At 44.1% G+C, this 26,141-nt stretch overlaps 2 protein-coding genes across 3 annotated transcripts in view; one reads left to right on the forward strand and one right to left on the reverse strand.

The window, feature by feature from the left end:
* Window positions 1–7,354, reverse strand: part of LOC139419352 (NEDD4-binding protein 2-like) — a 44,394-nt gene extending 37,040 nt beyond the window's left edge. Inside the window, exon 1 of the mRNA XM_071169292.1 lies at window positions 6,994–7,354. Coding sequence (XP_071025393.1) covers window positions 6,994–7,294 — 301 coding nt within the window. The 5' untranslated portion in view covers window positions 7,295–7,354. The remainder of the gene's footprint in view (window positions 1–6,993) is intronic.
* A 918-nt stretch (window positions 7,355–8,272) lies between these two features.
* LOC139419151 (sister chromatid cohesion protein PDS5 homolog A-like) overlaps window positions 8,273–26,141 on the forward strand; it is an 86,499-nt gene continuing 68,630 nt past the window's right edge. Inside the window, exons 1-2 of one of the 2 annotated variants that reach the window (XM_071169125.1) lie at window positions 8,273–8,290; window positions 9,293–9,446. In XM_071169125.1, coding sequence (XP_071025226.1) covers window positions 9,333–9,446 — 114 coding nt within the window. In that variant the 5' untranslated portion in view covers window positions 8,273–8,290; window positions 9,293–9,332. Of the gene's footprint in view, window positions 8,291–8,691; window positions 8,710–9,292; window positions 9,447–26,141 lie in introns of those variants that run through there. The other variant, XM_071169126.1, reaches the window with a different exon arrangement.

Raw genomic sequence — 26,141 nt, forward strand, 5'->3', positions numbered from 1 at the left:
AGGGGGTAGGAAAGAGAGAGAAGGGGAGATGGTAGGAGAGAGAGAGAAAGATGGTAGGAGAGAGAGAGAAAGGGAGATGGTAGGAGAGAGAGAGAGAGGGGTAGGAAAGAGAGAGAGAGACGTGGTAGGAGAGAGAGAGAAAGATGGTAGGAGAGAGAGAGAGAGAGAGAGGGGAGGTGGTAGGAGAGAGATAAAGATGGTAGGAAAGAGAGAGAAGGGGAGATGGTAGGAGAGAGAGAGAGAGGTGGTAGGAAAGAGAGAGAAGGGGAGATGGTAGGAGAGAGAGAGAGAGGGGGTAGGAAAGAGAGAGAAGGGGAGATGGTAGGAGAGAGAGAGAAAGATGGTAGGAGAGAGAGAGAAAGGGAGATGGTAGGAGAGAGAGAGAGAGGTGGTAGGAGAGAGAGAGAAAGGGAGATGGTAGGAGAGAGAGAGAAGGGGAGATGGTAGGAGAGAGAGAGAGGTGGTAGGAAAGAGAGAGAAGGGGAGATGGTAGGAGAGAGATAGAAGGGGAGATGGTAGGAGAGAGAGAGAAGGGGAGATGGTAGGAGAGAGAGAAAGGGAGATGGTAGGAGAGAAAGGGAGATGGTAGGAGAGAGAGAGAGGTCGTAGGAGAGAGAGAGAGAGAGAGGTGGTAGGAAAGAGAGAGAAGGGGAGATGGTAGGAGAGAGAGAGGTGGTAGGAGAGAGAGAGAAGGGCAGATGGTAGGAGAGAGAGAGGTGGTAGGAGAGAGAGAGAGAAGGTGAGATGGTAGGAGAGAGAGAGGTGGTAGGAGAGAGAGAGAAGGGGAGATGGTAGGAGAGAGAGAGGTGGTAGGAGAGAGAGAGAAGAGGAGATGGTAGGAGAGAGAGAGGTGGTAGGAGAGAGAGAGAGAAGGGGAGATGGTAGGAGAGAGAGAGGTGGTAGGAGAGAGAGAGAAGGGGAGATGGTAGGAGATAGAGAGGTGGTAGGAGAGAGAGAGAAGGGGAGATGGTAGGAGAGAGAGAGGTGGTAGGAGAGAGAGAGAAGGGGAGATGGTAGGAGAGAGAGAGGTGGTAGGAGAGAGAGAGAAGGGGAGATGGTAGGAGAGAGAGAGGTGGTAGGAGAGAGAGAGAAGGGGAGATGGTAGGAGAGAGAGAGGTGGTAGGAGAGAGAGAGAAGGGGAGATGGTAGGAGAGAAAGAGGTGGTAGGAGAGAGAGAGAAGGGGAGATGGTAGGAGATAGAGAGGTGGTAGGAGAGAGAGAGAAGGGGAGATGGTAGGAGAGAGAGAGGTGGTAGGAGAGAGAGAGAAGGGGAGATGGTAGGAGAGAGAGAGGTGGTAGGAGAGAGAGAGAAGGGGAGATGGTAGGAGAGAGAGAGGTGGTAGGAGAGAGAGAGAAGGGGAGATGGTAGGAGAGAGAGAGGTGGTAGGAGAGAGAGAGAAGGGGAGATGGTAGGAGAGAAAGAGGTGGTAGGAGAGAGAGAGAAGGGGAGATGGTAGGAGAGAGAGAGGTGGTAGGAGAGAGAGAGAAGGGGAGATGGTAGGAGAGAGAGAGGTGGTAGGAGAGAGAGAGAGAGATGGTAGGAGAGAGAAAGGTGGTAGGAGAGAGAGAGGTGGTAGGAGAGAGAGAGAAGGGGAGATGGTAGGAGAGAGAGAGGTGGTAGGAGAGAGAGAGGTGGTAGGAGAGAGAGAGAAGGGGAGATGGTAGGAGAGAGAGAGGTGGTAGGAGAGAGAGAGAGAGATGGTAGGAGAGAGAGAGAGGTGGTAGGAGAGAGAGAGGTGGTAGGAGAGAGAAAGGGAACAGTTGGTTAAATGAACTCTTTAGCCGTGTGACGTGTACAGTTGTGGCCAAAAGTTATGAGAATGACACAAATAATAATTTCCAAAGTCTGCTGCTTCAGTGTCTTTAGATATTTTTGTCAGATGGTACTATGGAATACTGAAGTACAATTACAAGCATTTCATACGTGTCAAAGGCTTTTATTGACAATTACATGTTTATTCATGGCTGTGTTCTTTGGCAAAATTGTGAGTGAGCCCACTCGGTTGGCTGAGAAGCAACCCCACACATGAATGGTCTCAGGATGCTTTACTGTTGGCATGACACAGGACTGATGGTAGCTCTCACCTTGTCTTCTCCTGACAAGCTTTATTCCGGATGCCCCAAACAATCTGAAAGGGGATTCATCAGAGAAAATGACTTTACTCCAGTCTTCAGCAGTCCAATCCCTGTACCTTTTGGAGAATATCAGTCTGTCCCTGATGTTTTTCCTGGAGAGAAGTGGCTTCTTTGCTGCCCTTCTTCTTGACACCAGGCCATCCTCCAAAAGTCTTTGCCTCACTGTGCATGCAGATGCACAAACACCTGCCTGCTGCCTAATCAACTTTAGGAGACGGTCCTGGCGCTTGCTGGACTTTCTTGGGCGCCCTGAAGCGTTCTTCACAACAATTGAACCGCTCTCCTTGAAGTTCTTGATGATCCGATAAATGGTTGATTTTGGTACAATCTTACTGGCAGCAATATCCTTGCCTGTGAAGCCCTTTCTGTGCAAAGCAATGATGACGGCACGTGTTTCCTTGCAGGTAACCATGGTTGACAGAGGAAGAAAAATTATTCCAAGCACCACCCTCCTTTTGAAGCTTCCAGTCTGTTATTGGAACTCAATCAGCATGACAGAGTGATCTCCAGCCTTGTCCTCGTCAACACTCACACCTGTGTTAACGAGAGAATCACTGACATGATGTCAGCTGGTCCTTTTGTGGCAGGGCTGAAATGCAGTGGAATTGTTTTGGGGGGGGATTCATGGCAAAGAGGGACTTTGCAATTAATTGCAATTCATCTGATCACTCTTCATAACATTCTGAAGTATATGCAAATTGCCATTATACAAACTGAGGCAGCAAACTTTGTGAAAATTAATGTTTGTGTCTCAAATTTTGGCCACGACTGTACACACATGTAAATATAATAAGTCACAATGTACTGTTGAACTGTAGTCTCAATGTGTACTGTTGAACTGTAGTCTCAATATGAACTGTTGAACTGTAGTCTCAATATGTACTGTTGAACTGTAGTCTCAATATGTACTGTTGAACTGTAGTCCCAATATGTACTGTTGAACTGTAGTCCCAATATGTACTGTTGAACTGTAGTCCCAATATGTACTGTTGAACTGTAGTCACAATATGTACTGTTGAACTGTAGTCCCAATATGTACTGTTGAACTGTAGTCCCAATATGTACTGTTGAACTGTAGTCCCAATATGTACTGTTGAACTGTAGTCTCAATATGTACTGTTGAACTGTAGTCCCAATATGTACTGTTGAACTGTAGTCACAATATGTACTGTTGAACTGTAGTCCCAATATGTACTGTTGAACTGTAGTCCCAATATGTACTGTTGAACTGTAGTCCCAATATGTACTGTTGTACTGTAGTCCCAATATGTACTGTTGAACTGTAGTCCCAATATGTACTGTTGAACTGTAGTCCCAATATGTACTGTTGAACTGTAGTCCCAATATGTACTGTTGAACTGTAGTCCCAATATGTACTGTTGAACTGTAGTCCCAATATGTACTGTTGAACTGTAGTCTCAATATGTACTGTTGAACTGTAGTCCCAATATGTACTGTTGAACTGTAGTCACAATATGTACTGTTGAACTGTAGTCCCAATATGTACTGTTGAACTGTAGTCCCAATATGTACTGTTGTACTGTAGTCCCAATATGTACTGTTGAACTGTAGTCCCAATATGTACTGTTGAACTGTAGTCACAATATGTACTGTTGAACTGTAGTCCCAATATGTACTGTTGAACTGTAGTCCCAATATGTACTGTTGAACTGTAGTCCCAATATGTACTGTAGTCCCAATATGTACTGTTGAACTGTAGTCCCAATATGTACTGTTGAACTGTAGTCCCAATATGAACTGTAGTCCCAATATGAACTGTTGAACTGTAGTCCCAATATGTACTGTTGAACTGTAGTCCCAATATGTACTGTTGAACTGTAGTCCCAATATGTACTGTTGAACTGTAGTCCCAATATGTACTGTTGAACTGTAGTCCCAATATGAACTGTAGTCCCAATATGTACTGTAGTCCCAATATGAACTGTAGTCCCAATATGAACTGTTGAACTGTAGTCCCAATATGTACTGTTGAACTGTAGTCCCAATATGTACTGTTGAACTGTAGTCCCAATATGAACTGTTGAACTGTAGTCCCAATATGTACTGTAGTCCCAATATGTACTGTTGAACTGTAGTCCCAATATGTACTGTTGAACTGTAGTCCCAATATGTACTGTTGAACTGTAGTCCCAATATGTACTGTTGAACTGTAGTCCCAATATGAACTGTTGAACTGTAGTCCCAATATGAACTGTTGAACTGTAGTCCCAATATGAACTGTTGAACTGTAGTCCCAATATGTACTGTAGTCCCAATATGTACTGTTGAACTGTAGTCCCAATATGTACTGTTGAACTGTAGTCCCAATATGTACTGTTGAACTGTAGTCCCAATATGTACTGTTGAACTGTAGTCCCAATATGTACTGTTGAACTGTAGTCCCAATATGAACTGTAGTCCCAATATGAACTGTTGAACTGTAGTCCCAATATGAACTGTTGAACTGTAGTCCCAATATGTACTGTTGAACTGTAGTCCCAATATGAACTGTAGTCCCAATATGTACTGTTGAACTGTAGTCCCAATATGTACTGTTGAACTGTAGTCCCAATATGAACTGTAGTCTCAATATGAACTGTTGAACTGTAGTCCCAATATGAACTGTTGAACTGTAGTCCCAATATGTACTGTTGAACTGTAGTCCCAATATGAACTGTAGTCTCAATATGAACTGTTGAACTGTAGTCCCAATATGAACTGTTGAACTGTAGTCCCAATATGAACTGTAGTCTCAATATGAACTGTTGAACTGTAGTCCCAATATGAACTGTAGTCCCAATATGTACTGTTGAACTGTAGTCCCAATATGTACTGTTGAACTGTAGTCCCAATATGTACTGTAGTCCCAATATGTACTGTTGAACTGTAGTCCCAATATGTACTGTTGAACTGTAGTCCCAATATGTACTGTTGAACTGTAGTCCCAATATGAACTGTAGTCCCAATATGTACTGTTGAACTGTAGTCCCAATATGTACTGTTGAACTGTAGTCCCAATATGTACTGTTGAACTGTAGTCCCAATATGTACTGTAGTCCCAATATGTACTGTTGAACTGTAGTCCCAATATGTACTGTTGAACTGTAGTCCCAATATGTACTGTTGAACTGTAGTCCCAATATGTACTGTTGAACTGTAGTCCCAATATGAACTGTAGTCCCAATATGTACTGTTGAACTGTAGTCCCAATATGTACTGTTGAACTGTAGTCCCAATATGTACTGTTGAACTGTAGTCCCAATATGTACTGTTGAACTGTAGTCCCAATATGTACTGTTGAACTGTAGTCCCAATATGAACTGTTGAACTGTAGTCCCAATATGTACTGTTGAACTGTAGTCCCAATATGTACTGTTGAACTGTAGTCTCAATATGTACTGTTGAACTGTAGTCCCAATATGTACTGTAGTCCCAATATGTACTGTTGAACTGTAGTCCCAATATGTACTGTTGAACTGTAGTCCCAATATGTACTGTTGAACTGTAGTCCCAATATGTACTGTTGAACTGTAGTCCCAATATGTACTGTTGAACTGTAGTCCCAATATGAACTGTAGTCCCAATATGAACTGTTGAACTGTAGTCCCAATATGAACTGTTGAACTGTAGTCCCAATATGTACTGTTGAACTGTAGTCCCAATATGAACTGTAGTCCCAATATGTACTGTTGAACTGTAGTCCCAATATGTACTGTTGAACTGTAGTCCCAATATGAACTGTAGTCTCAATATGAACTGTTGAACTGTAGTCCCAATATGAACTGTTGAACTGTAGTCCCAATATGTACTGTTGAACTGTAGTCCCAATATGAACTGTAGTCTCAATATGAACTGTTGAACTGTAGTCCCAATATGAACTGTTGAACTGTAGTCCCAATATGAACTGTAGTCTCAATATGAACTGTTGAACTGTAGTCCCAATATGAACTGTAGTCCCAATATGTACTGTTGAACTGTAGTCCCAATATGTACTGTTGAACTGTAGTCCCAATATGTACTGTAGTCCCAATATGTACTGTTGAACTGTAGTCTCAATATGTACTGTTGAACTGTAGTCCCAATATGTACTGTTGAACTGTAGTCCCAATATGTACTGTTGAACTGTAGTCCCAATATGTACTGTTGAACTGTAGTCCCAATATGAACTGTAGTCCCAATATGTACTGTTGAACTGTAGTCCCAATATGTACTGTTGAACTGTAGTCCCAATATGTACTGTTGAACTGTAGTCCCAATATGTACTGTTGAACTGTAGTCCCAATATGTACTGTTGAACTGTAGTCCCAATATGTACTGTTGAACTGTAGTCCCAATATGTACTGTTGAACTGTAGTCCCAATATGTACTGTTGAACTGTAGTCCCAATATGAACTGTTGAACTGCAGTCACCTCGTGACACCAGGGGATTATGCAACAACATGATCACACAGTCAGCACACACGACATTGAAACACACGCTAACGCGGAGTTATCCTATTCACAAAATAGGAAAGTCAATTGTTAGCCTGGATGCTTTTTTGACTGTGGTTATTCATCTTATGTAAAAAATAAATAAAACTAAGAAAAACATTTTGTGGTTTAGATTGAGTGTCGGGTGTAAGTGGAGGAGCAGGGATGTGTGGGAGAGAGGTGACGTCACATAACGTCTGACACAACGTTGATCAACATAATCAATCATATGGTCAATATATCGGTCAAAGGGACCAGCATTCCTGCTGCAACAACGCACCCAACCAATCACGTTAGGTACATACTTAATATCTAGATATCGATCTAAAAACTTTGTCACAACTAGCTACGTTCAACTTGCCATATTGTCAGTCAAGAGTCATTTACCTCTGAAGTCACACTCGGCCAACACAATGTAAAGAACTTCCGGATCCAGGTGGCAAAACATCTCCTTCATGGTCCTCACGATCTCGTCCTTGTCCTGAGAAGTAGCCGAGATGCCTCCTGAGTTTGTCGAAACGAGCATATCAGTACTACCGTAGTCGTGAGAGTTAGTCCCGGTGTTGAATTCACTTCTCGACAGCGGAGCGCCGTCACTCGTTCCCGGTATTCGGTAGTAGTTGTCGTTGTCGTTTGACAACCCGGGTACTCTTGCCGGGCTATGGCCGTTTTTCTTTTTCCTTGGCATTCTCAGTGTGCTAATGTTTAAAAACAGTTGTCTTATATAAGTATCTGACTAGCGTGGTGTTGTGGCCATGTTAAAAACAACGGAAGAAGCTGGTTTGAGGAAGCTGGGCTGAAACAACAGCAGCGCACCAAGCGGCTGGGTTGGTCAACTACAGTTCGTCCTGATAGATACTGGAGAGAGAGAGAGAGAGAGAGAAATAAGACCACGGGGAAATCCTGCCAAATCAACAAGATGTTGTCGTTATGTTGTTGTTCATTTAAATCCATTTCAATTCAAGGGCCTTTATTGGCATGCCAAAAGTAAGTGAGGTAGATAATATACAAAAGTGAAATAAACAATAAAAATTAACAGTAAACAATACACTCACAGAAGTTCCAAAAGAATAAAGACATGTAAAATGTCATATTATATATATATATACAGTGTTGTTACAATGTATAAATGGTTGAAGTACAAAAGGGAAAATTAATAAGCATAAATATGGATTGTATTTACAATGGTGTTAAATCATTCTCTTTTACATTTATTAATATCTGCAACTTTGGTACACTGGCATAATATAAGTGCCTTGTCTGCTATTCTAATTTATTTGGTACAGTATTGAAAACTCCTTCCAAACCTCATAAATTATATTCCGGTCATGCACAAACCTAGAATCAGTTTTCCCCTCCCCTCCCCCCACAACTTCAACCCCTATCCATTCAGGGAGCTTCTAAATACTGACCTGGGATCAGCATCTCTTGTCGGGTTTTTATGTTCCTGCAATCTAAGAAAAAAAAGAAGAAGGGGGAAGTTGGAGTTTGGTTTTTCCGAGTCCCGCTTGATGAGGTGTGTTGCAGTACCCCGGTCAGACCGAGGACGGCGCCGTCCACCCAGCGTCCACAGAGGGGACATTCAAACTGCTGAGACTGGCTGCTGAGACTGGAGACACGGAGCTTTGTGCCGAAACTAAAAACACACACACAACCTCATGAATTAAACGCGCTCATTGGTGAGGTAAATATCATACAGGAATTACATGTTGGGTTTATTTTTGGTGGACCGCGGCTACTGTTTGCAGATATTTTTGGCTCGTAGTTGTATGTGTACAAAAAGCTTTCTTTTGTGATAATTGTGATGTTGGAGAGGGAGGGCGACGATTGCATTTTTTTTACAACCAAGAGAAGTAAGCGCCACTGTAAGGAAACGATGTGGAGAGAGAGACAGAGACAGAGAGAGCTCGAAGTTGAAACAAACATAACGAAGTTGATCTATCTTTATTTTCCTGGACAAATAAAGTTGTTTTTTACTTCTAAACGCTAAACATGACAGGAAGTCGTTCGCAGAAAGAGGTCTTGAGAATAACTATTATCCGTGAATTTAATTTCTGTCTCTTTTGGTAACAACAGTGATGTGCAAATGTGATGGTGTTCTCTGTGAGTAGTTTGAGGCCTAGGCTAACGATGCTAACAATGCTAACGATGCTAACAACGCTAACATTGCTAAAAATGCTAGCTGGTTAGCTTAGCTTAGCATACACAGTGCGGGTCTTGTGAACCAACTACCATGGCTAGCTAGCTAGCTAGCATCGCAACTCATCCTGCAATAGTAGTATGTTTATTTTTTATAGATATTAATTTGATTTGTCGGACTCTTTCAACAGACACACAGGTGTAATGGTATATATATTGTATTTGAAAACGCAAACCAAACTGTTGGCTACAAAACATTTAACGTTAATCTTGATGTAAGAACATGCGATTGCAGAGCGGATATCGCGCTGGTTAGCTAACATGCTAACTAGCACAGCCAGGATTTTTTACAATTTTTAATTATACAAAAAAAACTACTTCATTCAGGGAGACATTTCCCCCTAGTCGACTGACGCGCGCCTATTCCCCTCGCAGTCTATCGCATAAATAATAATCAGAAGCACAAAACGGTGTTTAAAAACGATGTTTTTTTGAGAAGTGCGGTAGAATGGCTGTGTTGATTTGTGTTTTGTTTTCTGGCCTATAGAGGCCAGTAGAGGACTGTGTGGATTAAAACGACGACAAGCATGGAGTTCCCGCAGCAGCAGAAACCGGCGGGGGACAGCAAGATCACCTACCCGCCCGGAGTGAAGGAAATCACGGAGAAGATAAGCAACGATGAGGTGGTGAAACGGCTGAAGGTTAGTCGGTTAAAACCAACCCCCCCCCCCCCCCCCCCCCCATGGCCATCTGCCAAGACTGACTGAGCTAGGATGTGTTCAGGTGGTTTGCAGAGACCTAGTGAGCTTGGGGGGGTTTCTCACTGTAAACATACTGTAGCTATCTCTTCAGACTTACTACATCAATGTCCAGCACACTGGCCGATTACCAATAACGCCCAAACTCTGTAAACATGAAAGACACCTGCTACAGCCGAGTTAAGTCGTGCTCTAGTATAGGCAGGGAGAGAGAGACTGAGATGGAGGTAAAAACAAACATAGCTCTTTCAGAGACGGTAGCTATCTATGGTCAGGGGAATTGTTTTGTTTTTTTCAATAACGTTGCTACTCTGCTGGGAAGCCAGAGGTGTAAAAGGTGACGTTGTCATGGTACCGGACCACGGTCATAGATCTAGAACACCGTGACGTTGGCGTTCTTTATGACGTCGTTGTGTATGACGTCATGCACGAGTAGGAGGTCTGCCTTGTGTACCTGCGGTATGATGTCATGAATAGAAGGGGTGGGGGGACCGACCACCTCTCTGTGTGTCTGCTGTGATGCTGTGACGCAAAATGGCCAACAGACAGGCAGGCACGCAGAGAGCCAACAGGCAGGCACGCAGAGGGCCAACAGACAGGCAGGCACGCAGAGAGCCAACAGACAGGCACGCAGAGGGCCAACAGACAGGCAGGCACGCAGAGAGCCAACAGGCAGGCACGCAGAGGGCCAACAGACAGGCAGGCACGCAGAGAGCCAACAGGCAGGCACGCAGAGAGCCAACAGACAGGCAGGCAGGCACGCAGAGGGCCAACAGACATGCAGGCAGGCACGCAGAGGGCCAGCAGGCAGGCACGCAGAGGGCCAACAGGCAGGCAGGCACGCAGAGGGCCAACAGACAGGCAGGCACGCACGCGGAAGGGCCAACAGACAGGCAGGCAGGCACGCAGAGGGCCAACAGACAGGCAGGCACGCAGAGGGCCAACAGACAGACAGGCAGGCACGCGGAGGGCCAACAGACAGGCAGGCACGCGGAGGGCCAACAGACAGGCAGGCACGCGGAGGGCCAACAGGCAGGCAGGCACGCGGAGGGCCAACAGACAGGCAGGCACGCGGAGGGCCAACAGACAGGCAGGCACGCGGAGGGCCAACAGACAGGCAGGCACGCGGAGGGCCAACAGACAGGCACGCAGAGAGCCAACAGACAGGCAGGCACGCAGAGAGCCAACAGACAGGCAGGCACGCAGAGAGCCAACAGACAGACAGGCAGGCACGCAGAGGGCCAACAGACAGGCAGGCAGGCACGCAGAGGGCCAACAGACAGGCAGGCAGGCACGCAGAGGGCCAACAGACAGGCAGGCAGGCACGCAGAGGGCCAACAGACAGGCAGGCAGGCACGCAGAGGGCCAACAGACAGGCAGGCAGGCACGCGGAGGGCCAACAGACAGGCAGGCAGGCACGCACGCGGAGGGCCAACAGGCAGGCAGGCAGGCACGCACGCGGAGGGCCAACAGACAGACAGACAGGCACGCGGAGGGCCAACAGACAGGCAGGCAGGCACGCGGAGGGACAACAGACAGACAGACAGGCACGCGGAGGGCCAACAGACAGGCAGGCAGGCACGCGGCAGGCCAACAGACATACAGGCACGCGGCGGGCCAACAGACAGACAAGACAGGCACGCGGCGGGCCAACAGACAGACAAGACAGGCACGCGGCGGGCCAACAGACAGACAGACAGGCACGCGGCGGGCCAACAGACAGGCAGGCAGGCACGAGGAGGGCCAACAGACAGGCAGGCACGCGGAGGGCCAACAGACAGGCAGGCACGCGGAGGGCCAACAGACAGGCAGGCACGCGGAGGACCAACAGACAGGCAGGCACGCAGAGGGCCAACAGACAGGCAGGCACGCGGAGGGCCAACAGACAGGCAGGCACGCGGAGGGCCAACAGACAGGCAGGCACGCGGAGGGCCAACAGACAGGCAGGCACGCGGAGGGCCAACAGACAGGCAGGCACGCAGAGGGCCAACAGACAGGCAGGCACGCGGAGGGCCAACAGACAGGCAGACACGCGGAGGACCAACAGACAGGCAGACACGCAGGGGGCCAACAGACAGACAGACAGACAGGCACGCAGGGGGCCAACAGACAGTTTAAAAATGCTTCTACCCTGACTTGGGCAGGAGCTCATCGGAACTGAGAACCGGCACCTCACATGTTCTACTGCTTGAGTTCCTGTTACTCGTATAGAATATTAGATCCAAAGTATTGTGTAGCTCCTGCAACTAAATATAAACAGAACTGGGCCAGTACCTAAACAGAACCTATTTCAGTCCAAGTCCAAGCACTGAGCTAAACTATAGTAACCCCCTTACACAGATTTTTAAATGAGCTGTGTCTGTGCATGGGAACCGTTTGGACAGTCTTACTGACAGCTGTGGCTGTTTTGTTTGATTTATCGTTGTCTCTACCTTCTTTGTGCTGTTGTCTGTGCCCAATAATGTTTGTACCCTGTGTTGTGTTGCTACCATGTTGTGCTGCTGCCATGTTGTTGTTATGTTGTGTTGCTACCACGTTGTTGTCATGTTGTGTTGTTACCATGTTGTGTTGCTACCACGTTGTTGTCATGTTGTGTTGTTACCATGTTGTGTTGCTACCACGTTGTTGTCATGTGTTGCTACCACGTTGTTGTCATGTTGTGTTGTCATGTTGTGTTGCTACCATGTTGATGTTGTCATGTGTTGCTACCATGCTGTGTTGCTACCATGTTGTTGTCATGTTGTGTTTTTGCCATGTTGTGTTTCTACCATGTTGTTGTCCTGTTGTGTTGCTACCATGTTGTTGTCATGTTGTGTTGCTACCATGTTGTTGTCATGTTGTTGTTGTGTTGCTACCATGTTGTCATGTTGTGTTGCTACCATGTTGTTGTCATGTTGTGTTGCTACCATGTTGTTGTGTTGCTACCATGTTGTTGTTGTGTTGCTACCATGTTGTCATGTTGTGTTGCTACCATGTTGTTGTCATGTTGTGTTGTTGTCATGTTGTGTTGCTACCATGTTGTTGTGTTGCTACCATGTTGTTGTTGTGTTGCTACCATGTTGTTGTCATGTTGTGTTGCTACCATGTTGTTGTAATGTTGTGTTGCTACCATGTTGTCATGTTGTGTTGCTACCATGTTGTGATGTCGTCTTCGGTCTCTATGTAATGTTGTGGTGTCGTCTTCGGTCTCTATGTAATGTTGTGATGTCGTCTTCAGTCTCTATGTAATGTCATCTTGGGTCTCTCTCTATGTAATGTTGTGATGTTGTCTTTGGTCTCTTTATGAAATGTTGTGATGTTGTCTTGGGTCTCTTTATGTAATGTTGTGATGTTGTCTTCGGTCTCTCTCTATGTAATGTTGTGATGTTGTCTTCGGTCTCTCTCTATGTAATGTTGTCTTCGGTCTCTCTCTATGTGATGTTGTCTTCGGTCTCTCTATGTAATGTTGTCTTCGGTCTCTTTATGTAATGTTGTGATGTTGTCTTCGGTCTCTTTATGTAATGTTGTGATGTTGTCTTCGGTCTCTTTATGTAATGTTGTGATGTTTTCTTCGGTCTCTCTCTATGTAATGTTGTGATGTTGTCTTCGGTCTCTCTCTATGTAATGTTGTGATGTTGTCTTCGGTCTCTCTCTATGTAATGTTGTCTTCGGTCTCTCTATGTAATGTTGTGATGTTGTCTTCGGTCTCTCTATGTAATGTTGTGATGTTGTCTTCGGTCTCTCTATGTAATGTTGTGATGTTGTCTTCGGTCTCTTTATGTAATGTTGTGATGTTGTCTTCGGTCTCTTTATGTAATGTTGTGATGTTGTCTTCGGTCTCTCTATGTAATGTTGTGGTGTTGTCTTCGGTCTCTTTATGTAATGTTGTGATGTCGTCTTCGGTCTCTTTATGTAATGTTGTGATGTTGTCCGGTCTCTTAATGTAATGTTGTCTTCGGTCTCTTTATGTAATGTTGTGATGTTGTCCGGTCTCTCTATGTAATGTTGTCTTCGGTCTCTCTCTATGTAATGTTGTCTTCGGTCTCTCTATGTAATGTTGTCTTCGGTCTCTCTATGTAATGTTGTGATGTTGTCTTCGGTCTCTCTATGTAATGTTGTAATGTTGTCTTCGGTCTCTCTGTAATGTTGTAATGTTGTCTTCGGTCTCTATGTAATGTTGTAATGTTGTCTTCGGTCTCTCTATGTAATGTTGTGATGTCGTCTTCGGTCTCTCTATGTAATGTTGTCTTCGGTCTCTCTATGTAATGTTGTCTTCGGTCTCTCTATGTAATGTTGTCTTCGGTCTCTCTATGTAATGTTGTCTTCGGTCTCTCTATGTAATGTTATGATGTTGTCTTCGGTCTCTCTATGTAATGTTGTGATGTTGTCTTCGGTCTCTCTATGTAATGTTGTGATGTCTTCGGTCTCTTTATGTAATGTTGTGATGTTGTCCGGTCTCTTCATGTAATGTTGTCTTCAGTCTCTTTATGTAATGTTGTGATGTTGTCCGGTCTCTCTATGTAATGTTGTCTTCGGTCTCTCTATGTAATGTTGTCTTCGGTCTCTCTCTATGTAATGTTGTCTTCGGTCTCTCTATGTAATGTTGTCTTCGGTCTCTCTATGTAATGTTGTGATGTTGTCTTCGGTCTCTCTATGTAATGTTGTGATGTTGTCTTCGGTCTCTTTATGTAATGTTGTGATGTTGTCCGGTCTCTCTATGTAATGTTGTCTTCGGTCTCTTTATGTAATGTTGTGATGTTGTCTTCGGTCTCTCTATGTAATGTTGTAATGTTGTCTTCGGTCTCTCTATGTAATGTTGTCTTCGGTCTCTCTATGTAATGTTGTAATGTTGTCTTCGGTCTCTCTATGTAATGTTGTAATGTTGTCTTCGGTCTCTCTATGTAATGTTGTGATGTCGTCTTCGGTCTCTCTATGTAATGTTGTCTTCGGTCTCTCTATGTAATGTTGTCTTCGGTCTCTCTATGTAATGTTGTAATGTTGTCTTCGGTCTCTCTATGTAATGTTGTGATGTTGTCTTCGGTCTCTCTATGTAATGTTGTCTTCGGTCTCTCTATGTAATGTTGTCTTCGGTCTCTCTATGTAATGTTGTGATGTTGTCTTCGGTCTCTCTATGTAATGTTGTCTTCGGTCTCTCTATGTAATGTTGTGATGTTGTCTTCGGTCTCTCTATGTAATGTTGTGATGTTGTCTTCGGTCTCTTTATGTAATGTTGTGATGTTGTCCGGTCTCTCTATGTAATGTTGTCTTCGGTCTCTTTATGTAATGTTGTGATGTTGTCTTCGGTCTCTCTATGTAATGTTGTAATGTTGTCTTCGGTCTCTCTATGTAATGTTGTCTTCGGTCTCTCTATGTAATGTTGTAATGTTGTCTTCGGTCTCTCTATGTAATGTTGTAATGTTGTCTTCGGTCTCTCTATGTAATGTTGTGATGTCGTCTTCGGTCTCTCTATGTAATGTTGTCTTCGGTCTCTCTATGTAATGTTGTCTTCGGTCTCTCTATGTAATGTTGTAATGTTGTCTTCGGTCTCTCTATGTAATGTTGTGATGTTGTCTTCGGTCTCTCTATGTAATGTTGTCTTCGGTCTCTCTATGTAATGTTGTCTTCGGTCTCTCTATGTAATGTTGTGATGTTGTCTTCGGTCTCTCTATGTAATGTTGTCTTCGGTCTCTATGTAATGTTGTAATATTGTCTTCGGTCTCTTTATGTAATGTTGTGATGTTGTCTTCGATCTCTTTATGTAATGTTGTGATGTCTCTCTATGTAATGTTGTGATGTCTCTCTATGTAATGTTGTGATGTTGTCTTCGGTCTCTCTATGTAATGTTGTCTTCGGTCTCTCTATGTAATGTTGTGATGTTGTCTTGGGTCTCTCTATGTAATGTTGTAATGTTGTGATGTCTCTCTTTATGTTATGGTGTGATGTTGTCTTTGGTCTCTCTATGTAATGTTGTAATGTTGTCTTCGGTCTCTTTATGTAATGTTGTGATGTTGTCTTCGGTCTCTCTATGTAATGTTGTAATGTTGTCTTCGGTCTCTTTATGTAATGTTGTGATGTTGTCCGGTCTCTCTATGTAATGTTGTCTTCGGTCTCTTTAGGTAATGTTGTGATGTTGTCTTCGGTCTCTCTATGTAATGTTGTAATGTTGTCTTCGGTCTCTCTATGTAATGTTGTCTTCGGTCTCTCTATGTAATGTTGTCTTCGGTCTCTCTATGTAATGTTGTAATGTTGTCTTCGGTCTCTATGTAATGTTGTAATGTTGTCTTCGGTCTCTCTATGTAATGTTGTGATGTCGTCTTCGGTCTCTCTATGTAATGTTGTCTTCGGTCTCTCTATGTAATGTTGTCTTCGGTCTCTCTATGTAATGTTGTCTTCGGTCTCTATGTAATGTTGTGATGTTGTCTTCGGTCTCTCTATGTAATGTTGTCTTCGGTCTCTCTATGTAATGTTGTCTTCGGTCTCTCTATGTAATGTTGTGATGTTGTCTTCGGTCTCTCTATGTAATGTTGTCTTCGGTCTCTCTATGTAATGTTGTGATGTTGTCTTCGGTCTCTCTATGTAATGTTGTGATGTTGTCTTCGGTCTCTTTATGTAATGTTGTGATGTTGTCCGGTCTCTCTATGTAATGTTGTCTTCGGTCTCTTTATGTAATGTTGTGATGTTGTCTTCGGTCTCTCTATGTAATGTTGTAATGTTGTCTTCGGTCTCTCTATGTAATGTTGTCTTCGGTCTCTCTATGTAATGTTGTAATGTTGTCTTCGGTCTCTCTATGTAATGTTGTAATGTTGTCTTCGGTCTCTCTATGTAATGTTGTGATGTCGTCTTCGGTCTCTCTATGTAATGTTGTCTTCGGTCTCTCTATGTAATGTTGTCTTCGGTCTCTCTATGTAATGTTGTAATGTTGTCTTCGGTCTCTATGTAATGTGATGTTGTCTTCGGTCTCTCTATGTAATGTTGTCTTCGGTCTCTCTATGTAATGTTGTCTTCGGTCTCTCTATGTAATGTTGTGATGTCGTCTTCGGTCTCTCTATGTAATGTTGTCTTCGGTCTCTCTATGTAATGTTGTCTTCGGTCTCTCTATGTAATGTTGTAATGTTGTCTTCGGTCTCTCTATGTAATGTTGTGATGTTGTCTTCGGTCTCTCTATGTAATGTTGTCTTCGGTCTCTCTATGTAATGTTGTCTTCGGTCTCTCTATGTAATGTTGTGATGTTGTCTTCGGTCTCTCTATGTAATGTTGTCTTCGGTCTCTCTATGTAATGTTGTGATGTTGTCTTCGGTCTCTCTATGTAATGTTGTGATGTTGTCTTCGGTCTCTTTATGTAATGTTGTGATGTTGTCCGGTCTCTCTATGTAATGTTGTCTTCGGTCTCTTTATGTAATGTTGTGATGTTGTCTTCGGTCACTCTATGTAATGTTGTAATGTTGTCTTCGGTCTCTCTATGTAATGTTGTCTTCGGTCTCTCTATGTAATGTTGTAATGTTGTCTTCGGTCTCTCTATGTAATGTTGTAATGTTGTCTTCGGTCTCTCTATGTAATGTTGTGATGTCGTCTTCGGTCTCTCTATGTAATGTTGTCTTCGGTCTCTCTATGTAATGTTGTCTTCGGTCTCTCTATGTAATGTTGTAATGTTGTCTTCGGTCTCTCTATGTAATGTTGTGATGTTGTCTTCGGTCTCTCTATGTAATGTTGTCTTCGGTCTCTATGTAATGTTGTAATATTGTCTTCGGTCTCTTTATGTAATGTTGTGATGTTGTCTTCGATCTCTTTATGTAATGTTGTGATGTCTCTCTATGTAATGTTGTGATGTCTCTCTATGTAATGTTGTGATGTTGTCTTCGGTCTCTCTATGTAATGTTGTCTTCGGTCTCTCTATGTAATGTTGTGATGTTGTCTTGGGTCTCTCTATGTAATGTTGTAATGTTGTGATGTCTCTCTATGTTATGGTGTGATGTTGTCTTTGGTCTCTATGTAATGTTGTGATGTTGTCTTCGGTCTCTCTATGTAATGTTGTCTTCGGTCTCTCTATGTAATGTTGTCTTCGGTCTCTCTATGTAATGTTGTAATGTTGTCTTCGGTCTCTCTATGTAATGTTGTCTTCGGTCTCTCTATGTAATGTTGTGATGTCGTCTTCGGTCTCTCTATGTAATGTTGTCTTCGGTCTCTTTATGTAATGTTGTGATGTCTTCGGTCTCTCTATGTAATGTTGTGATGTTGTCTTCGGTCTCTCTATGTAATGTTGTCTTCGGTCTCTTTATGTAATGTTGTGGTGTCTTCGGTCTCTCTATGTAATGTTGTGATGTTGTCTTCGGTCTCTTTATGTAATGTTGTGATGTTGTCTTCGGTCTCTTTATGTAATGTTGTGATGTTGTCTTCGGTCTCTTTATGTAATGTTGTGATGTTGTCTTCGGTCTCTCTATGTAATGTTGTGGTGTTGTCTTCGGTCTCTCTATGTAATGTTGTCTTCGGTCTCTCTCTGTAATGTTGTCTTCGGTCTCTTTATGTAATGTTGTGATGTTGTCTTCGGTCTCTCTCTGTAATGTTGTCTTCGGTCTCTCTATGTAATGGTGTCTTCGGTCTCTCTATGTAATGTTGTGATGTTGTCTTCGGTCTCTTTATGTAATGTTGTGATGTTGTCTTCGGTCTCTATGTAATGTTGTGATGTTGTCTTCGGTCTCTCTATGTAATGTTGTCTTCGGTCTCTTTATGTAATGTTGTGATGTTGTCTTCGGTCTCTTTATGTAATGTTGTGATGTTGTCTTCGGTCTCTCTATGTAATGTCGTCTTCGGTCTCTCTCTATGTAATGTTGTAATGTTGTCTTCGGTCTCTCTATGTAATGTTGTCTTCGGTCTCTCTCTGTAATGTTGTGATGTCTCTGTTGTTGTGTTGCTACCGTGTTGTTGTCATGTGTTGCTGCCTTGCTATGTTGTCGTCTTCGGTCTCTCTCTGTAATGTTGTGGTGTCTCTTGCCGTGATGTGTGTTTTGTCCTATATTTATATGTTATTTTTAATGTTTAATCCCAGCCCCCATCTCCACAAGGAGTCCTTTTGGTAGGCCGTCATTCTAAATGAGAATTTGTTCTTAATTGCCTCGTTAAATGAAAATAGACAATATCCTGTTTTGTAAAAGAATAGATAGATACATAGAGCACGAGAACAGCCGTCCATGACGAGAGATGCCAGGTCATCTCCAATGTTCAAGCCCCTTCCTGTCACTATGGCAACCGGACTGTGAACCAGGTACTGCACAGCTGCAGCTTCTTCTTCCTGGGTCTAGGTCAAAAAGCACCCTATTCCCTAAATAGTGGTACTACTATAGTCCAGAGCCCTATTCCCTATATAGTGGTACTACTATAGACCAGAGCCCTATTCCCTATATAGTACACTACTTTAGACCAGAGCCCTATTCCCTATATAGTGGTACTACTATAGACCAGAGCCCTATTCCCTATATAGTGGTACTACTACTACTACTGACCAGAACCTCAACACACTTCTCAGAAGACAACTACTTTATACAGTCTATCTATCGTTTGTTTTATTTAACAAGTCAGTTAAGAACACATTTTTATTTACAACGACGACTAAACCCTAACGCATGACCGACTTTCGTTAAAAAAACCTGGTTGGCCGGCTAGCTAGCGCTGGGTATGGGTTCTGACTATATATATAAACACAGCTAGCTAGCTAGCGCTGGGTATGGGTTCTGACTATATAAAAACACAGCTAGCTAGCTAGCGCTGGGTATCAATCAAATTTCAATCAATCAAATTTATTTTATATAGCCCTTCGTACATCAGCTGATATCTCAAAGTGCTGTACAGAAACCCAGCCTAAAACCCCAAACAGCAAGCAATGCAGGTGAAGAAGCACGGTGGCTAGGAAAAACTCCCTAGAAAGGCCAAAACCTAGGAAGAAACCTAGAGAGGAACCAGGCTATGTGGGGTGGCCAGTCCTCTTCTGGCTGTGCCGGGTGGAGATTATAACAAAACATGGTCAAGATGTTCAAATGTTCATAAATGACCAGCATGGTCAAATAATAATAAGGCAGAATAGTTGAAACTGGAGCAGCAGCACAGTCAGGTGGACTGGGGACAGCAAGGAGTCATCATGTCAGGTATGGGTTCTGACTATATAAAAACACAGCTAGCTAGCTAGCGCTGGGTATGGGTTCTGACTATATAAAAACACAGCTAGCTAGTTAGCGCTGGGTATGGGTTCTGACTATATAAAACACAGCTAGCTAGTTAGCGCTGGGTATGGGTTCTGACTATATAAAAACACAGCTAGCTAGTTAGCGCTGGGTATGGGTTCTGACTATATAAAAACACAGCTAGCTAGTTAGCGCTGGGTATGGGTTCTGACTATATAAAAACACAGCTAGCTAGCTAGCTAGCGCTGGGTATGAGTTCTGACTATATAAGAACCCAGTTGGCCGGCTAGCTAGCTAGTGCTGGGTATGGGTTCTGACTATATAAAAACTCAGTTGGCCGGCTAGCTAGCTAGCGCTGGGTATGAGTTCTGACTATATAAAAACCCAGTTGGCCGGCTAGCTAGCTAGTGCTGGGTATGGGTTCTGACTATATAAAAACCCAGTTGGCCGGCTAGCTAGCTAGCGCTGGGTATGGGTTCTGACTATATAAAAACACAGCTAGCTAGTTAGCGCTGGGTATGAGTTCTGACTATATAAAAACCCAGTTGGCCGTCTAGCTAGCTAGTGCTGGGTATGGGTTCTGACAATATTCCTACCAGCCTAGACCTCAACATGCATGGTCAGCTTTGTCATGTGGATCACCATTTCAGTCTGTTTGTCCAATGAGCTGACTCCTAGACCCAGTGATGGCTTATGATTGGGCCTCCTACAAAGACCCAGTGATGGTTTCTGATTGGGCCTCCTACAAAGACCTAGTGATGGCTTCTGATTGGGTTTCCTACAAAGACCTAGTGATGGCTTCTGATTGGGCCTCCTACAAAGACCTAGTGATGGCTTCTGATTGGGCCTCCTACAAAGACCTAGTGATGGCTTCTGATTGGGCCTCCTACAAAGACCTAGTGATGGCTTCTGATTGGGCCTCCTACAAAGTGCCTTGATTCTAAAGTCAGAGAGAGGATGGGAGGGAAGTGTCATGGCTGTGTGGAGGTTGGATGGGAGGGAAGTGTCTGGCTGTGTGGAGGTTGGATGGGAGGGAAGTGTCATGGCTGTGTGGAGGTTGATGGGAGGGAATTGTCTGGCTGTGTGGAGGTTGATGGGAGGGAAGTGTCTGGCTGTGTGGAGGTTGGATGGGAGGGAAGTGTCTGGCTGTGTGGAGGGAAGTGTCTGGCTGTGTGGAGGGAAGTGTCTGGCTGTGTGGAGGGAAGTGTCTGGCTGTGTGGAGGGAAGTGTCATGGCTGTGTGGAGGTTGATGGGAGGGAATTGTCTGGCTGTGTGGAGGTTGATGGGAGGGACGTGTCTGGCTGTGTGGAGGTTGATGGGAGGGAAGTGTCTGGCTGTGTGGAGGTTGGATGGGAGGGAAGTGTCATGGCTGTGTGGAGGTTGATGGGAGGGAAGTGTCTGGCTGTGTGGAGGTTGATGGGAGGGAAGTGTCTGGCTGTGTGGAGGTTGGATGGGAGGGAAGTGTCATGGCTGTGTGGAGGTTGGATGGGAGGGAAGTGTCATGGCTGTGTGGAGGGAAGTGTCTGGCTGTGTGGAGGGAAGTGTCATGGCTGTGTGGAGGTTGGATGGGAGGGAAGTGTCATGGCTGTGTGGAGGTTGGATGGGAGGGAAATGGTATAAACTGACTGACTTGACACTCAACAACCCATATTAAAATCAAGAGCTGAATGTCAATGTGTATCAATGTTAGTTGGTTAAAACGTCTCAGATTATGGTCTGTGACGTTGATGAAGAAACGGGCCTGGTTCTGACCCAGTAACGACTGACTAGAGTTAGTGGAACTGGGGGTTCTGACCCAGTAACGACTGACTAGAGTTAGTGGAACTGGGGGTTCTAACCCAGTAACGACTGACTAGAGTTAGTGAAACTGGGGGTACTGACCCAGTAACGACTGACTAGAGTTAGTGGAACTGGGGGTACTGACCCAGTAACGACTGACTAGAGTTAGTGGAACTGGGGGTTCTAACCCAGTAACGACTGACTAGAGTTAGTGGAACTGGGTGTTCTGGTTGGCTGTGACGTTGATGGAGAAACGGGTCTGGTTCTGACCCAGTAACGACTGACTGGAGTTAGGGGAACTGGGGGTTCTGACCCAGTAGTCGACGTTCAGGGCTTTTGACTTTATAGAGTTGGTAGAAAAGGTACCCAACTGTTATACTGGAGTGAAAGTAAAGAGACCTTTTTTTTAATAGAAAATGACTCAAGTGAAAGTCACCCAGTAAAATACTATTTGAGTAAAAGTCACCCAGTAAAATACTACTTGAGTAAAAGTCACCCAGTAAAATACTACTGGAGTAAAAGTCACCCAGTAAAATACTACTTGAGTAAACGTCACCCAGTAAAATACTACTTGAGTAAAAGTCACCCAGTAAAATACTACTTGAGTAAAAGTCACCCAGTAAAATACTACTGGAGTAAAAGTCACCCAGTAAAATACTACTGGAGTAAAAGTCACCCAGTAAAATACTACTGGAGTAAAAGTCACCCAGTAAAATACTACTGGAGTAAACGTCACCCAGTAAAATACTACTGGAGTGAATGTCACCCAGTAAAATACTACTGGAGTGAAAGTCACCCAGTAAAATACTACTTGAGTAAAAGTCACCCAGTAAAATACTACTTGAGTAAAAGTCACCCAGTAAAATACTACTTGAGTAAAAGTCACCCAGTAAAATACTACTTGAGTAAACGTCACCCAGTAAAATACTACTTGAGTAAAAGTCACCCAGTAAAATACTACTTGAGTAAAAGTCACCCAGTAAAATACTACTTGAGTAAAAGTCACCCAGTAAAATACTACTGGAGTAAAAGTCACCCAGTAAAATACTACTTGAGTAAAAGTTTCTGGTTTTGAATATCCGTTAAGTATCAAAAGTAAAAGTATTAATCATTTCAAATTCCTTTTATTAAGCAAATATTATTTATTTATTTATGGATAGCCAGGGGCCACACTCCAACACTCGGACATCATTTACAAAGGAAGCATTTGTGTTTAGTGAGTCTGTCAGATCAGAGGCAGTAGGGATGACCAGGGATGTTCTCTGTTTAGTGAGTCCTCCAGATCAGAGGCAGTAGGGATGACCAGGGATGTTCTCTGTTTAGTGAGTCCTCCAGATCAGAGGCAGTAGGGATGACCAGGGATGTTCTCTGTTTAGTGAGTCCTCCAGATCAGAGGCAGTAGGGACGACCAGGGATGTTCTCTGTTTAGTGAGTCCTCCAGATCAGAGGCAGTAGGGATGACCAGGGATGTTCTCTGTTTAGTGAGTCCTCCAGATCAGAGACAGTAGGGATGGACCAGGGATGTTCTCTGTTTAGTGAGTCCTCCAGATCAGAGGCAGTAGAGATGACCAGGGATGTTCTCTGTTTAGTGAGTCCTCCAGATCAGAGGCAGTAGGGATGGACCAGGGATGTTCTCTGTTTAGTGAGTCCTCCAGATCAGAGGCAGTAGGGATGACCAGGGATGTTCTCTGTTTAGTGAGTCCTCCAGATCAGAGGCAGTAGGGACGACCAGGGATGTTCTCTGTTTAGTGAGTCCTCCAGATCAGAGGCAGTAGAGATGACCAGGGATGTTCTCTGTTTAGTGAGTCCTCCAGATCAGAGGCAGTAGGGATGACCAGGGATGTTCTCTGTTTAGTGAGTCCTCCAGATCAGAGGCAGTAGGGATCGGGAGATTGAGCCAGAGAGCGACAGAGAGTGTGAGGCAGAAGCAGAGCTCTCTGGTCTTCTCCCCTCATTCTCCCGCCTGTGTTTCAGCACCCATCCCCCCCTCCACTCCTGTCTGCAGCTTGGTTACTGCTGCTCTGTGCCTCCTCTGTGCGGAGGAAGAAGTGGTGTCTGCTGGGTCCTAGTGCTAGGGGCGTTCTGCTGGGTCCTAGTGCTAGGGGCGTTCTGCTGGGTCCTAGTGCTAGGGGCGTTCTGCTGGGTCCTAGTGCTAGGGGCGTTCTGCTGGGTCCTAGTGCTAGGGGCGTTCTGCTGGGTCCTAGTGCTAGGGGCGTTCTGCTGGGTCCTAGTGCTAGGGGCGTTCTGCTGGGTCCTAGTGCTAGGGGCGTTCTGCTGGGTCCTAGTGCTAGGGGCGTTCTGCTGGGTCCTAGTGCTAGGGGCGTTCTGCTGGGTCCTAGTGCTAGGGGCGTTCTGCTGGGTCCTAGTGCTAGGGGCGTTCTGCTGGGTCCTAGTGCTAGGGGCGTTCTGCTGGGTCCTAGTGCTAGGGGCGTTCTGCTTGGTCCTAGTGCTAGGGGCGTTCTGCTTGGTCCTAGTGCTAGGGGCGTTCTGCTGGGTCCTAGTGCTAGGGGGCGTTCTGCTGGGTCCTAGTGCTAGGGGCGTTCTGCTGGGTCCTAGTGCTAGGGGCGTTCTGCTGGGTCCTAGTGCTAGGGGCGTTCTGCTGGGTCCTAGTGCTAGGGGCGTTCTGCTGGGTCCTAGTGCTAGGGGCGTTCTGCTGGGTCCTAGTGCTAGGGGCGTTCTGCTGGGTCCTAGTGCTAGGGGGTTCTGCTGGGTCCTAGTGCTAGGGGCGTTCTGCTGGGTGGAGTTGAGTCTCTCTGTTGAGCGGGAGAGAGAATGAGAGTTTACAACTCGTTTCATCTAGTTCTATTCAAATCATACATTAGATTACATGGGAGCTGGTTTTATTCCAGTTGTACATTAGTAATGGGAGCTGGTTTTATTCCAGTTGTACATTAGTAATGGGAGCTGGTTTTATTCCAGTTGTATATTAGTAATGATACATTAGTAAAGGGAGCTGGTTTTATTCCAGTTGTACATTTAGTAATGGGAGCTGGTTTTATTCCAGTTGTACATTAGTAATGGGAGCTGGTTTTATTCCAGTTGTACATTAGTAATGGGAGCTGGTTTTATTCCAGGTGTACATTTAGTAATGGGAGCTGGTTTTATTCCAGTTGTATATTAGTAATGGGAGCTGGTTTTATTCCAGTTGTACATTAGTAATGGGAGCTGGTTTTATTCCAGTTGTACATTAGTAATGATACATTAGTAATGGGAGCTGGTTTTATTCCAGTGGTACATTAGTAATGATACATTAGTGATGGGGGCTGGTTTTATTCCAGTTGTACATTAGTAATGGGAGCTGGTTTTATTCCAGTTGTACATTAGTAATGGGAGCTGGTTTTATTCCAGGTGTACATTTAGTAATGGGAGCTGGTTTTATTCCAGGTGTACATTTAGTAATGGGAGCTGGTTTTATTCCAGTTGTACATTAGTAATGGGAGCTGGTTTTATTCCAGTTGTACATTAGTAATGATACATTAGTAATGGGAGCTGGTTTTATTCCAGTTGTACATTAGTAATGATACATTAGTAATGGGAGCTGGTTTTACTCCAGTGGTACATTAGTAATGGGAGCTGGTTTTATTCCAGTTGTACATTAGTAATGGGAGCTGGTTTTAATCCAGTTGTACATTAGTAATGATACATTAGTAATGGGAGCTGGTTTTACTCCAGTGGTACATTAGTAATGGGAGCTGGTTTTATTCCAGTTGTACATTAGTAATGGGAGCTGGTTTTATTCCAGTTGTACATTAGTAATGATACATTAGTAATGGGAGCTGGTTTTACTCCAGTGGTACATTAGTAATGGGAGCTGGTTTTATTCCAGTTGTACATTAGTAACGGGAGCTGGTTTTAATCCAGTTGTACATTAGTACTGGGAGCTGGTTTTATTCCAGTTGTACATTAGTAATGATACATTAGTAATGGGAGCTGGTTTTACTCCAGTGGTACATTAGTAATGGGAGCTGGTTTTATTCCAGTTGTACATTAGTAATGGGAGCTGGTTTTATTCCAGTTGTACATTAGTAATGATACATTAGTAATGGGAGCTGGTTTTACTCCAGTGGTACATTAGTAATGGGAGCTGGTTTTATTCCAGTTGTACATTAGTAACGGGAGCTGGTTTTAATCCAGTTGTACATTAGTAATGGGAGCTGGTTTTATTCCAGTTGTACATTAGTAATGGGAGCTGGTTTTATTCCAGTTGTATATTAGTAATGATACATTAGTAAAGGGAGCTGGTTTTATTCCAGTTGTACATTTAGTAATGGGAGCTGGTTTTATTCCAGTTGTACATTAGTAATGGGAGCTGGTTTTATTCCAGTTGTACATTAGTAATGGGAGCTGGTTTTATTCCAGGTGTACATTTAGTAATGGGAGCTGGTTTTATTCCAGTTGTATATTAGTAATGGGAGCTGGTTTTATTCCAGTTGTACATTAGTAATGGGAGCTGGTTTTATTCCAGTTGTACATTAGTAATGATACATTAGTAATGGGAGCTGGTTTTATTCCAGTGGTACATTAGTAATGATACATTAGTGATGGGGGCTGGTTTTATTCCAGTTGTACATTAGTAATGGGAGCTGGTTTTATTCCAGTTGTACATTAGTAATGGGAGCTGGTTTTATTCCAGGTGTACATTTAGTAATGGGAGCTGGTTTTATTCCAGGTGTACATTTAGTAATGGGAGCTGGTTTTATTCCAGTTG

Source organism: Oncorhynchus clarkii, chromosome 10, assembly GCF_045791955.1.
Source record: "Oncorhynchus clarkii lewisi isolate Uvic-CL-2024 chromosome 10, UVic_Ocla_1.0, whole genome shotgun sequence".
Taxonomy (NCBI): Eukaryota; Metazoa; Chordata; class Actinopteri; order Salmoniformes; family Salmonidae; genus Oncorhynchus; species Oncorhynchus clarkii.